Source organism: Scomber scombrus, chromosome 8 (genome assembly GCF_963691925.1).
Source record: "Scomber scombrus chromosome 8, fScoSco1.1, whole genome shotgun sequence".
NCBI classification, from domain to species: Eukaryota; Metazoa; Chordata; class Actinopteri; order Scombriformes; family Scombridae; genus Scomber; species Scomber scombrus.
In genome coordinates, this window is record NC_084977.1 from 32,887,460 (window position 1) to 32,902,323 (window position 14,864).

Below are 14,864 nucleotides of genomic sequence, written 5' to 3' on the forward strand. Positions count from 1 at the left end.
TCCTGTCCTTCTCCTCTTCCTCCTCCACCTCCTCCTCCCTGTCCTTCTCCTCTCCTCCCTTCCTCTCCCCCCCCCCCCCCCCCCCACCCCCCCCCCCCCCCCCCCCCCCCCGTTGCTAAGCAGAGGCACCAGGCCTTTTCTCCCCGTCGCTGAGCTGCTCTCTGATTGGCTTGTTGCCGGGCTGCAAGCTGGCACCGAGCGAGAGAGCGAGCCTGAGATAAAGAGGCGGCTTCGTCTTTTCTCTGCTCTGTTTCCTCCGAGAATAACAACCAGAATGAAATCATCACTGTCACACAGAGAGTTAAAGGCTCAGTTCACCCAAATTATAACAGACATTTCCCTCTCGCCAATCAGATTTATAGATTCAGGCATCACACATCACATTATATTTATATTTTATATAGTAAACTGAACTGACAACATGTGTGTGTTTCAGTTTTAGTAGTTTTAAAGGATCATTCTGCTGATTTTCTACATTTGTCTTCATATTTGTATCTAAATCCTGATTGATATATTAGATACTGACTTTATCACAGATATATTGATATCAGTGAATATATCGTCCAATATGTGCAAATTTTTAGTTTTTTAAACTTATACAGGCAGCATTTTATTTAAATGTGACCCTTTTTTTTAAATTAGAGTTTAATATTATAAACATGTTTTTGTTCTGCTTTTAAAGTCATAATGAATTATAAACTTAAAGTTCACTGATTTACTGACAAAGTTGGTTAAACTGTATAATATCACAGCCTGTGTGTTTGTATAAGGGTCAGTAATAATAAGTGTTGGTAAGATGATGAATTCATAAATCAGTTAAACTAGATTTAAAAGCAGCATCAGGTTTGTTAAAATGTACATTTAGTATTTTTGTTGGTTTTATATCATTTGAAATGACATTTCACCATTTTTTACCAAAAGTAAGACTGAATGCTCTGAAAATGTCAAATGGTGTAACCACAAAGAATGATACATATTACATATTTTATCACCTACAGTGTATTTAAGTGGACTTATACTAATATGACTTCATTTAAAACATGTAAATGTTTCCTGATCTCCATGGTTACCAGAGTAAATGTAATATTTAGAACAATTGTATTCCATTACCTTTATTTAATATAAAAGTTATAATGTAAGATCATGCCAGTTTTTATGGTTACACCACTTAGACATTTTTGCCATAACCCTCTAATATATTCTCTCTAAATGGATTAAAAGCAGAAATTTGATGCTGGGTCCATAAAAAAAGAATGTGTGAAGTTATTCATACGTTTATTTTATCATTTTAACCCTTTAAATTTAAAACTAAACCACATGGACACTAATATAAACATCAGCTGACCCAGATAGAATATAAATATAATGTCCCTCAACACTTGTGACAGAGATAAGTAATAGAAGTATTATCAGCTGAATATTTATCAATATCAGAATCTTATTCCTCCCTAATATCGGCATCAGTCCCAAATCTCCAGAATCAGCTGAGTTCTGACCTGGATCCATTAAATCTGTCGTAGTGTTTTAACTGACGGATGATTTCTGACAGTCAGCAGCAGAGAAACTGAATCCGTCGCCTCGCTGCGTGTCGTCCATTTTGTGTCTTCATGTGAGCAGCTCGTTGTGTTTAATGGAGGTTTTTTTTGGATCAGAGCCACACAGACGGCGAGGATTCAGTCTGTAGGACACACACGAAGAAATAGAAGAAGAAGAAGAAGAATGAGAGGAATGTTCAGGTTTCCTTTTGTTAACGTGAAGAAGAAGAAAAAAACAGATAGCATGTCTGCAACACACACACACACACACACACACTCTTTGTCTGCAGACGGTCTTTTGGCATGCTCACACACACACACACATACACATCACACCCCGGGGCGTTGCCATAGTGACGGGATGGAGAAAAAGAGGATGAAAGCTTTGATGCACGAGTCTCTGAGGATTTCAGTCTGTGAATCTAAATGGAGCAGAGAGTGTGTGTGTGTGTGTGTGTGTGTGTGTGTGTGTGTGTGTGTGTGTGTGTGTGTGTGTGTGTGTGTGTGTGTGTGTGTGTGGTGTGTGTGTGTGTGTGTGTGTGTGTGTAGATTAGCAGGCCGCAGTAACATGAACGCTGTGCAGCCAGTTTAGAGGAAAATCTTTCGGTTTAACTTCTTTTCCCAAAAAAACCTTTTCAGCTCATAACTCAGTGATTCGGCTCCTCAGAGAGAAATTTAAGCTGAATTTTAAAAAATAAGATATAAGAAGATAAAATGTAAAATAATCCTCAGTGCGTGTTTCAGCTGCTCGTCTGATACAAAAAGCAAAAGTAGGTCAAGTGATTTTCTTCACTTCACTGAATTAACCAAAAAACAGTTTCAGCTGCTGACTGAGAGTCAATGTTAACACTCATATACTGTAAATATACCTGATATTATATATAATATATGAAGAAATACAGAATATTAACCTGCAGAGCAGCTGGGTTATAATGATCATTTAAATATAACTTGCAGCAGTAATGCATCTCCTCTGTATTTAAAGTAATTCATGTTATTAATGAAGCAATTTGATATTTTATTTACAGATATTTCTCCTAAAAATACATAAAAACTGATTCATCAATCTTACATAATGCAGCTTTTTCATTGGTTTACATGTTTATTAATTACTACATTATTAATCATAAAGTATCAGATCTTTATTAAAGATATTAAAGGTGATTTTAGAGGTTTTCCATTAGCCTATTTATTATTATTATAGAAAGCCTGATAACCAATTAAATCATAATTTGTCTGTAGAAATTTAATTTGACACAAAAGGAGGAAGGAGGGAAGGAAAGATGGAAGGATGGAAGGAAGGAAGGAAGGAAGGAAGGAAGGAAAGGAGGGAAAAAGGAAGGGAGGAAAGGAAAGAAGGAAGGGAGGAAGGAAGGAAGGACAGAAGGAAGGAAGAAAGGGAGGAAAGAAGGAACAGTCAAAACAGACGGGGTCAATTTGACCCGGGAGGACGACAGGAGGGTTAAAATAAATAATTTAATATATTAAACAAGTAAATAAAGAAGCTCCTGCAGTAAATTGAGTAAACTTTAATATAAAACAGAGAAAAGTACAAAATATTTGCAAATGTATATAAAAAACTGTGAAGTGATGACCATCAAATAGGCTATAATAATATAAAAGTGATGCAGTAATATAATAATGTGTCTAATGTTACAGAAGAGATGTGGCAGGATTTTCTTCTGTGTATATTTTATAATAATTAGTTAAATCTGTTTTATTCTGCTTCAGTCGACTCCCTCACATCTGACCTCGTTTAACCCCGACAGCAACAAACATAAACACAAACACAAACATCATCATCATCATCCTCATCCTCATCCTCATCCTCATCCTCAGCCTCTCATCTTCCTCCTCTGTGTGTGAGCAGCTGTCCGGTGCAGAGAAGCCCCCTGCTGGAGAACCGGAGAACAACATGTCATCAGCTGCAGCTGCAGGAACCGAAGCTGCTGCAGACGGAGGAGAGAGCAAGGTGAGAAAACCCAGTTCATACCAAACATACAGAGTTATATTCAACTTTACTGTAGTACAGTTTGAGGTACTTGTACTTAACTGCAGTATAGTTTGAGGTACTTGTACTTTACTGTAGTACAGTTTGAGGTACTTGTACTTACTGTAGTACAGTTTGAGGTACTTGTACTTAACTGCAGTATAGTTTGAGGTACTTGTACTTTACCGTAGTACAGTTTGAGGTACTTGTACTTTACTGTAGTACAGTTTGAGGTACTTGTACTTTACTGTAGTACAGTTTGAGGTACTTGTACTTAACTGCAGTATAGTTTGAGGTACTTGTACTTTACTGTAGTACAGTTTGAGGTACTTGTACTTTACTGTAGTACAGTTTGAGGTACTAGTACTTAACTGCAGTATAGTTTGAGGTACTTGTACTTTACCGTAGTACAGTTTGAGGTACTTGTATTTTACCAACCAGGAAAACGAGACAGGCAGCAACAGAAAGTTTGAGACAAACAATAAAAAAACAAATATGATCATTTATTGATTTTCTTTGTCACACATGATGATAAACTGAATATTTTTGGTTTTGGACTGAACTCTGGATTATAACAGACACATTTCACTATTTTTCTGGTATTTTATTGACAGAATTAATAGTTTATAATCAGTTTCCTTTTCTGGGTAGAAAGAAAATTCCACATTATTAGATATATGATATAAGTCTTTTTAAAGGTAATAACATAATTAGACTCAAAATAATTAAGTTTGAGAAAATAACTGAAACTAACGGCTGATGAATGACTCAAAAGAAAAGATGCTCAGTGATGTAAAATGTAACTAATGATTTAATAATGAAGTCAGTAAATCAGTGAATGATTGTTGACGTTGGACCCTTCAGGTGGAGATGGTGTTCTGGCTGCTGTCCATGCTGGCTAACAGAGACAAGGAGGAAATGTCCCGGACTCTGCTGGCGCTGTCCAGCTCTCAGGACAGCTGCATCGCCATGAGGAAGTCCGGCTGTGTCCCCCTGCTAGTCCAGATCCTGCACGAAGCTCCCGGCGGGTCTGGAGAGGCGGCGGCGGCGGCAGGCGGCACGACGGTGTGCTGCAGCCGTGAAGCCAAGTCCAGAGCGAGCGCCGCGCTGCACAACATCATCTACTCCCAGCAGGACGAAGGCCAGGCCCGGCGGGAGATGCGAGTTCTGCACATGCTGGAGCAGGTCCGGACCTACTGCGACAGCGGCTGGGACTGGATCGAGAGCCATACCGAGACGCCGTCACCCGGAGGAACCAAAATCTCTGGTGAGTCAAACTACCTCTGAACTGAAAGGAGCCTGTGAATAAAGACATCAGAACCAAAAGAACCCAAAACTACAAGTGAGTCAAGTTCCTTCTAAAGCCAGAGAACCAAAACACCTGTTAGTCATGTTCCCTAAATACCAGAGAACCAAAACAATAGTTTAGTTATGTTCCCTAAACACCAGAGAACCAAAACAACAGTTTAGTCATGTTCCCTAAATACCAGAGAACCAAAACAATAGTTTAGTCATGTTCCCTAAATACCAGAGAACCAAAACAAAAGTTTAGTTATGTTCCCTAAACACCAGAGAACCAAAAATGAGTCGTTCCCTATCAATCTAAACTTCCCTGTAAACTCACAGAACCCAAATCCAACAGTGAGTCATGTTCTCCCTAAACCTGAAGGAACCAAAACCACAGTTTAGGTTCCCTGTAAATCCCAGAGAACCACCAGTGAGTCAAGTCTCCTATAAAACTCAGAGAACCCAAAACGACCAGTAAGTCAGGTTCCCTTTAACCCAAACCAGACCTTTATAAACCTGCAGACTTACAGAAGCAGATTTACAAGACAAAACTTTCTGCACATCAATCAATCTTTATTTGGAATCTGTCATCCGGACGTCTACAGGTCCAGATTACCTGAGAGACAAGAAAGCACAGACAACTCCGGGGAAGAAGTTTAGCTTATTGATGCATTAATAGTACATGAATGTTAATGGTTATAGATGGATGGATAGAGAGAGGGAGGAGGAGAGAGGAGCCCAGTGCATCATGGGAGTTCCCCGGCAGTCTAAGCCTATAGCAGCATAAACTAGGAGCTGGAACCCTAACTATAAGCTTCACAATGTCAGTGGCAGAAAACCAAAAGTAAGAGAACATAAACTAAAGAAATCTTCTGTTTCCTCTCTTCTATTCTCTCTGGTTGTCGTTTCTTCTCTGCAGACATTCCTGAACCAGTCGACCCTCAGATCTGTCAGGCCATGTGTGCCATCATGAAGCTTTCCTTTGAGGAGGAGTACCGCCGCGCCATGAACGAATTAGGTTTGTTAAGAAACCTAAGAGTTCAGTTTTTAACCTTTGTGTCGTCCTCCCGGGTCAAATTGACCCTGTCTGTTTTGACTGTTCCTTCTTTCCTCCCTTCCTTCCTTCCTTCCGTCTGTCCTTCCTCCCTCCTTCTCTCTTTCTTTCCTCCCTTTCTTCTTTCCTTCCTTCATCCCCCTTTCTTCCTTCCTTCTCCCTTTCTTTCCTCCCCATTACCTTCCTTCTTTCCTTCCTTCCTCTTTTCCTTTCTCCCTCCCTCCCTCCCTCCCCCTTCCTTCCTCCCTCCCTCCCTCCCTCCTACCTTCTTTCCTTCCTTCTTTCCTCCATCCTTCCTTCCGTTCCTTCCTCCCTTCCTTCTTTCTTTTCCTCCCTCCTTTCTTTTCTCCCTTCCTTCCTTCCTTCCTTCCTTCCTCCCTCCTTTCCTTCCTTCTTCCTCCCTTCCTTCCTTCCTTCTCCCTTCCTTCCTTGACTCGAGGACAACAGGAGGGTTAATCAGGTTCAGCTGCTGAGTTTCATGTTGTCTTGCAGGCGGTCTGCAGGTGGTGGCGGATCTGATCCACCTGGAACAGGAAATGTACGGCATGCAGAACGACCCCATCAACATGGCGCTGCGCCGCTACGCAGGGATGGCTGTGACTAACCTCACCTTCGGAGACGTCGTCAACAAGGTACAGACATACAACCAAGTACACATTACTGTAGTACAGTTTGAGGTACTAGTACTTTACTGTAGTACAGTTTGAGGTATTTGTACTTTACTGCAGTACAGTTTGAAGTACTTGTACTTTACTGTAGTATTTCCATGTGATGCTACTTTCTACATCTCAGAGGGAAATATTGTACTTTCTACTCCACTACATTTATTTGACTTTAGTTACTTTTCAGATGAAGATTTGACACAATGGATAATATATTATATATATATATATATATATATATATATATATATATATATATATATATATATATATATATAATATAACAAGCTTTTAAAATAGTTTTTTCTTCTTTCCTCTCCCATTAATCATCTCACCACCCCTCACATTTACCTGCTGACCCTTTGGAGGGGCCCCACCCCTAGGTTGGGAACCACTGGACTAAACTAGCTAACTGTATATAAAGTAGTGTAAACTAGCTCCACCTCCAGCAGCTACAACAGTAACATGCTGCTTATACTTTTTACACTTTTACTTGTAATATAGTATTTTTACACTGCTGTATTAGTACTTTTACTGCAGGATACTAATGTGCATTTAAACACATTCACTGAGTCACTGATATTTGATGCCTAATTAGCATTTTTCAGTTTCATGTGACAATCAACAACCTTGATGTTGGCCGTAGTTTTGGCATATTTTCAGTATTGATGTTACCATGTGAAAATACTGAAGTGTTTATAGTTCAGTCCTGTGTTTTAATCTATCATCATATACTGCAGTCTAGATTTTCAGCCTCTTTTGACACTGTTAATACAAATGTTTGTTTGACCAAACTAACATGGTCCTGTTTGTGCGTTCCTGCAGGCCACTCTGTGCTCCAAGAAGAGCTGCCTGCAGGCTCTGGTGGCCCAGCTGGGCTCAGACAGCGAGGAGTTGCACCAGGTGGTTTCCAGCATCCTGAGGAATCTGTCCTGGAGGGCCGACTGCAGCAGCAAGAGAGTCCTCAGAGACATCGGCTGTGTGTCTGCACTGATGACCTGCGCCCTGCAGGCCACAAAGGTAACAAAACAAACCCACACAGAGTACAGGGTATAACAGAGTAAAGAGCTGTGTTTGGTAGGAGGAAACAACGTCTTGCTTTTCTTGTAGATGTTTTTTCTTCATATTTAATCCTAGTAGCCTGTTGATTAAACTGCTTTTCTTAAAAGATTTTCTTTTAAGGGTTTCTGACATATTTCTATAACTCCACAGCTTTCATTGTCAGTGTGTAATGTATTTGTGGCTCGTATTGATGAACCTACAGAGAATTATCAATGACTCTGCAGCTCTTCTTGGCTTTATGGAGCTATATAGTGATTTTCAGCTCATTGTTTATCTGTCCCGCTGCAACTTGACTGTTTTGGTTCATTCTCAGCACTCTCATAGTGTCGTTGTCAGAGAAAAAACTGTAAATAAAGCCACTGTACACTACCCGCTCAGCACCAAATAAACAGACACAGTTAGCTGTAGACTATCTGCGAGACATAGCAGCACAGTGTTTCTTTGTGTTTAGGGTATGTGTGTGAGTCAGGCTGTCTTCTAGAAATGTGTTTCTTTTTTCCAGGAATCCACCTTGAAGAGTCTTCTGAGTGCTCTGTGGAACCTGTCGGCTCACAGTATTGAGAACAAGGTGGCGATCTGTTCAGTGGACGGCGCTCTGGGCTTCCTGGTCAGCACGCTGACGTACCGCTGTCAGACCAACTCGCTCGCCATCATCGAGAGCGGAGGAGGAATCCTTCGTAATGTGTCGAGTCTGGTCGCCACAAGAGAAGACTACAGGTGTGTTTCTGAGACTCAAATACTAACTGTCTTCCTTTATATTACCTTCCTTTATCCTTCATTGTCCTTTGAAAAATAGTGTACAAGTAGCAGATATTGTTTTTTACAAACAAGACAACTTTCTTTTGTAGTAAATTTGGCTAAACGAGTAACAATTTGTTTGCTGGATGAAAAAAGGTATTCAAATGTTTGTTCCTTTCTTTCTTCACAGGCAAATCCTCAGGGACCACAACTGCCTCCAGACCCTGCTGCAGCACCTGCGCTCCCACAGTCTGACCATAGTGAGCAATGCCTGCGGGACTCTCTGGAACCTTTCTGCCCGAAGCCCAAAAGACCAGGAGCTGCTGTGGGACCTCGGGGCAGTTAGCATGCTGCGTAACCTCATCCACTCCAAGCACAAGATGATAGCCATGGGCAGTGCCGCTGCTTTAAGAAACCTTCTCACCAATCGACCCCTGAAATATAAAGATGCTGCAGTTGTATCCCCGGGCTCCTGCATGCCCTCGCTCTACATGAGGAAACAGAAGGCTCTGGAGGCTGAACTGGATGCAAAGCACCTAGCTGAGACTTTTGATACCCTTGAGAAACAAAGCCCCAAACATCTCGGCCTCAACAAGCCACTACGACACATTGAGAGCCTGGCGAAGGATTATGCATCTGATTCTGGCTGCTTTGATGATGATGAGGCCCCAAATGTCTCCTCTAGTCTGGATACTGGAAGTTTCTCTATGCTGTCCATGTTCCTCACCAACTCTAATTTCCTGCAAAACCAGCCACGTAAGAGAGACAGTGAGCCGGAGAGGGATGTAGACCCACCTCTGACAATGGAGAGGAGACATGCACCTCCTGATGATGTATCTGCTGCCGCTGAGAAACTGGCGAAAAAGATTACCAACACAGTTGCCAAGATTGACAGATTAGTGGAGGACATCACCATGCATACGTCCTCTGAGGACAGCTTGAGCCTCAGCTCTGAAGACCACCTGGCGGACTGGCCTTACGGACTGGATGAACTTAATGAAGCCCGAGCTAAATCATGCTCACCCTGCCGTCTGTCTGAAACAAGTAGTTTAGCCCACAGAGAACGCCTCAATAGAGCCCACGCCCTGTTGCGCCTTAAAACTGCTCATACGAGCGTATCCACAGACAGCCTCAACAGTGGCAGCACCAGTGATGGCTACTGTGGCAGCAAAGAGCAGGCTCGACCTCCCCCAAGAGCTCTTATCATGCAACAACGACCTAACCAGCTTGATCTCAAGGTGGCTCATCAAGAGTATCTAAATGTACGTCCTGCTGTGATGAACGAGACGATCCAGCAAGATATTCCAGAGAGAGACTCTGTGGACAACAAAGATATTAAAGCTTTGGAGCTCAGCAGCATAGATGCAGAACAGAACCAGGAAGCAGCTGTACAATCACCCATCAGTATATCCACTAAAGTCTCCTCTGATGTCAGCATGACTTCCATTAAGCTGTCTCCCTCTTATCAACAGGTACCGCTCATTCAGAGTGTGGCCAAATTTGGTGTAGCAAAGACAGCAATCAATGTTCAGGCTGCCCAAGCAATGAGGAGGCAAGCCTGGGTGCCCACTGTGATGACTGGTGGGAGTATTACAAAGTTTTCTCCAATGACATCCACAAAAAGTCCAACCATTGGGACAATGGAGACGGTCCAGAAATACTCAGTGGAGAACACGCCGATCTGCTTCTCTCGATGCAGCTCGCTGTCCTCCCTCTCCTCTGGTGATGGAGCACTGGACGGACAAAGTGATAATGAGCTCGAGAGTGACTCATCATTAGAAATCATTGAAGTGGAGGATGGAGAGGTGGTGAAGAGAGCTGAAGAGGACGAGACTCTGGAGGATCTGAGCGACAGCCAGCTGCTGTTGACAGACTCAAAAACCTTCCCAAGCAAAGACCCAGCTCCCATTGAAATCCCCTGTCCTGCTAAAAGGGAAAAGGTGTTTCTTAGGGGGGCTTCACCAGCTATACCTGAAGACAGATCTCCATCCAGTTCATCCGAGAACTACATCCATGACACGCCCCTGGTAATGAGTCGCTGTAGCTCTGTCAGTTCACTAGGTAGCTTTGAGTCTCCATCTATTGCCAGCTCAATCCAAAGTGATCCCTGCAGTGAGATGATTGATGGAACAATAAGCCCTAGTGATCTTCCCGACAGCCCAGGGCAAACGATGCCTCCCAGTCGAAGTAAGACTCCATGTTTCGTAGAGCCAAATGGACCAGAAGCACAGGCGGCAGGAGTAGCAGGTCAGTGGGAAAACAGCCTGCTAAAGTTCATGGAGATCGCAGACACCAAGGAGAGGTTTAACCTTCCTCCTGACCTGGACACCATGATCTACTTCACTGTGGAAAAGCCCACTGAGAATTTCTCTTGTGCTTCAAGCTTGAGTGCTCTGCCACTTCATGAGCACTACATACAGAAAGATGTGGAGCTGAAATTGACTCCCTTACTCCAGCAAAACGACAAAAATCTTCCTTTCCCTGATGATGATGAGCAAGGACTGGACCATGGTGAAAGATATAGTGAATGCAACTCAGATGATGACATAGAAATCTTAAAGGAATGCATCAACTCAGCAATGCCATCCAAGTTCAGAAAAGTAAGACCTTCCTTGATGACCACCATACCTACTCATATTCTCAATTCCCAGAACCGAAAATCAATACATCTTCCAGTATACATGATGCTCCCAAATGGCAAAGCTCAAATGTGTACTGGGAGGAGAATTGTCATCCCACAGAAGGACTTAAAATTTGATGATTCATCTTTCACTGATTCTGCAGAGGGTACACCTGTCAACTTCTCCAGCACAACATCGCTAAGTGATGACACACTTCAGTATCCAGTGAAAGAGAGGGGCGCCAAGGACTGCACAGCTAAAGGTATTAACAAGCAAGAACCGCTTGATGATGAGGCGAAGAGGATTGAAGACTTGAGGATATTCTCACACTTCCACAAACCAAACAAGATGAACTACCCACCTGAGATTCAAATGAACAGAACAACCAAACATGTCATTCCCACTCAGAGGGTGCTGATGCAGAGCAAAGAGGTGGCTGATAGAGTTGCTAGCCAAAGAATTCGTGATCAGTCTCCTAATCAACAAAAAAAGAGGCAAGGCACCATCAGGAAACTGGAACTGCCCGTCATAAAGCAGAACACAGAAGGCAACCTTAATCAGGGATCACAAAAAAGACACACAGTTTATAGACAAATGACACATTCATCAGAGGAGAGTAACTGCTTCTATGATGATGAAAATGATGAAGAAATAACAAAACATCCAACCAGAAAACAGATGAGGGAAGCTAGTAGGAATGCTCTCTCTCGGAGCATGACAAATATTGGCAGGATTGATAATTCCCAAGCAAAGCCCAGAGGGTTTCACAAAATAAAACAAAACCTAATAAAAGATGAAACTCTGGCATGTTACTCACTCAGCTCTTCTCTGAGTTCACTGAGCGATGCCGAGTTTGAAGATCATAAATCAAAAGCTCAACAAATATGGTACAAAAACAGACATAACAAAACACTGAACATGATGCAACACACAAAGTCTATGAACATTCACAGTCAGTATGAAGAACAAAGCTCACCAAGTTCTGTCAGCATGGATTCAGAGGATGACCTCCTTCAGAAGTGCATAACATCTGCCATGCCAAAGCAGAGACGGAAGCTGGCTGCCAGGAAGAAGAAGGCAGAGAATGCTCAAAAACAAAGGTCCTCTGATGGGTGGGACATGGATGAGGAAATGGACAGTGATGATACAGCATGGGATAATGATTCAGACCTCAATAGTATTGAATGGAGAGCCATACAGGAAGGTGCTAATTCTGTTGTCACTGGTCTGCAGGCATCAAAATCTCAAGATCCGTCCTCTGAAGAGACCGAATCAGTCTTGTCATTCATGTCAACATCCAGCTTCACACCAAAAGAAAAGAAGTTTGCTAAAGACAAAAAGGCAAACAAACCTCTGGACTTTGCACAGCGCAAGCCAGTTCCAAACTTGCCAGTGGTTTTCAGAGGCAGGACAGTGATCTATACACCGAAAAAAGAGGAAGCTCCATCACAAAGACCTCCACCCAGGAAAGTACCAACCAGGCCCGATGCTCCAAAGAACCCAGACCTTGCTCAGCACAGATCAAAGAGCCTTCACCGATTAGGTAGGCCTCAGGACACAGAGCTGTCCTTGCCAAAGAGGAGCTCTACTCCACCTCCAAGGATACCAAAAAGTTCATCCTCTGGATCATCACAAAGCTCAACTCCATCCAGGCACTCACAGAGGAAGATAACATCCCCGATTCAGACAAATAAAACCATCCAGAGAAAGAATGCCACACCTGCTAGTAGCCCACCGGTTAGTAGTCCCCCTGAAAGAAAGGGACGCTCCCCTTTTGTGAATCAAAATGAAAAATCTCCACCGCCTAAAACCCAGAAGTCCCCCGTCAGAATCCCTTTCATGCAAAATTCAGTGAAGCAACCTAGACCTCTGTCACCGCTGGTAACTAACCAAACAACCATCAGACAAAATCAGATGAACGCGAAAAGGGTTCCCCCTGCCAATCGATTTGACCTGGTCAGGATGACATCTGTCCACTCAAGTGGTGGTGAGTCTGATCGAAATGGATTCCTGAGACAATTAACATTCATTAAGGAATCAAAGACTGCGCTGAGACGTGATGGCTCTTCACGCAACATGCCTGGATCTCAGAATGGATCTCCACGCAGAGCAGTTCCAGTACCTGCAGCTGTCTTTCTCTGCTCGTCACGCTGTCAGGAACTTAAAGCAGCTGTGCAAGTCCAGAGAAGAATGCAAGGAAAAGGTTCAGGACAAGCCCAACAAGTCCAAAGGTCAGATTCGGGCCGTCAGAGGCAGACTACAACCATGTCCAGGGCGACCTCCAGTGAACGAGATCTATCTGGAAGACGTCAAGCCAGGAGAACGAGCTCTGAAAGTCCCTGCAGGGTTGCTCAAAGGAACCCGCCTGGCAGATTTTCTGGAGCAAGACAGCAGCAAGACAAAGATACATTTAAACGCCACGCCTCATCACCAAGCATAAATATTCTGAGCCGAGTGACCAGCCGTTCTTCCCTCCGCTCTTCATCCTCCGATTCAAGTGGAAGAGCAAAGAGTGAGGATGATACAAAGAAAAAAGGGCAGAGATCTGCATCTAGGCTAAATGACAGAGTCACCTGGAGGAGGATAAGGGATGAAGATGTACCTCAGATACTGAAAAGCACTCTGCCAGCCAATGCATTACCTCTGGTGCCTTCTCCTGATGAGGAAAAGCCAAAGCCACCAGCTCTTCCAGGAAAACTGCCGACAATTCTGCTTGCATCACGCAAGACAAGCGATGCAACAGTCCAGACAGAAGATTTTTCAAATAAGATCAACTCGAGCACCTCTCCGACGGTAGAAACCGCTCAGGTGAGCTCAGAGGAAGTGGCGAGACTAACCCTACTCAGAAAGTTCAGTGCCAACTCTGGGAGTACACTCCAAGATGGAGATTCTGACAGCTCAGTGAGGAGCCACAGCGCCGTCTCCACAGGAACTTCAGACGGCCACGTGGGTGGAGCTGTTCATTTCCGCCAAGGATCCCCCAGCAAGGCTGCCAGAGTCACTCCATTCAACTACACGCCCAGCCCCATGACCTGCTGCCTGCAAGACACACTGAGCCAGGCAGCCACAATCAATGAAAAGTCAGGGGAAAAGAGTGAGTCGTAGGATGTTTTATGGATAACTGGACGACTCAACTGTGCTCCTGAATGAAACTCAGCACTCAGTGGACAGGCGGAGAGTGTGCTGGTCCCTATACCTCGGGTATTGACCCTTTTCTTTCCCCATTCACTGCGTTCAAGTTTGTGAACAGTCGATCACAGCTTCCATCTACCATTCATTCGAGGTTGGATGTATGCATTGAGACAGATCTGACGTAAGCAGACCCCCCAATAACATTAAGAGATGCATTTCAGAGGAATAAATCTCACATGAAAGGGAAGTGCATCTTTTTCTACTTTTTTTGTATTTGTGGAATACCCATTGCCTGGTAGAGATGTAGTGAAAGCATAAAGCAAAAAGACAATGAACTTGATTTCAGCACATAAATCACCATCGGTCTCCCAGACGGAATCAATTAAATGAACAATATTATGCAAACTTTGAACGACAACTCAGCTGGACTTTTACCTGAAAAGGTACAAACTGTGTCAGACTGTTGATAGACTCTCGCAAAGGACAAAATAAACTGACGTGTAAAGTATTTTTTACAGACAGTACATCAACGCTTTGGGCCTTTGCCTCACCACTCTGCTGATTATGATGAACTGTTAACCGTTGCTGTTTCATACGGAGCCCAGTTTGGTTGAAGGGTACAATTTTGATAAAACGCTCCTTCAAATTAATAGTGTCATCACCTTGAATCCATGTGTCCTCGTCGCCTGTGTATCCCCTGCTGTAGACTTCACACAATTCTAGTTCAATCATGGACTACAATGCCTTGCTATGCTTAAGTTATTTTCCCCATTGAAACACAAC

General features: G+C 43.2%; 1 protein-coding gene across 1 annotated transcript in view; it reads left to right on the forward strand.

The window, feature by feature from the left end:
* Nucleotides 1–14,054, forward strand: part of apc2 (APC regulator of WNT signaling pathway 2) — a 27,024-nt gene extending 12,970 nt beyond the window's left edge. The window contains exons 7-13 of the mRNA XM_062424938.1: nt 3,406–3,540; nt 4,390–4,792; nt 5,732–5,830; nt 6,359–6,498; nt 7,354–7,548; nt 8,093–8,307; nt 8,519–14,054. Coding sequence (XP_062280922.1) covers nt 3,406–3,540; nt 4,390–4,792; nt 5,732–5,830; nt 6,359–6,498; nt 7,354–7,548; nt 8,093–8,307; nt 8,519–14,054 — 6,723 coding nt within the window. The remainder of the gene's footprint in view (nt 1–3,405; nt 3,541–4,389; nt 4,793–5,731; nt 5,831–6,358; nt 6,499–7,353; nt 7,549–8,092; nt 8,308–8,518) is intronic.
* Nucleotides 14,055–14,864: the final 810 nt, after the last annotated feature.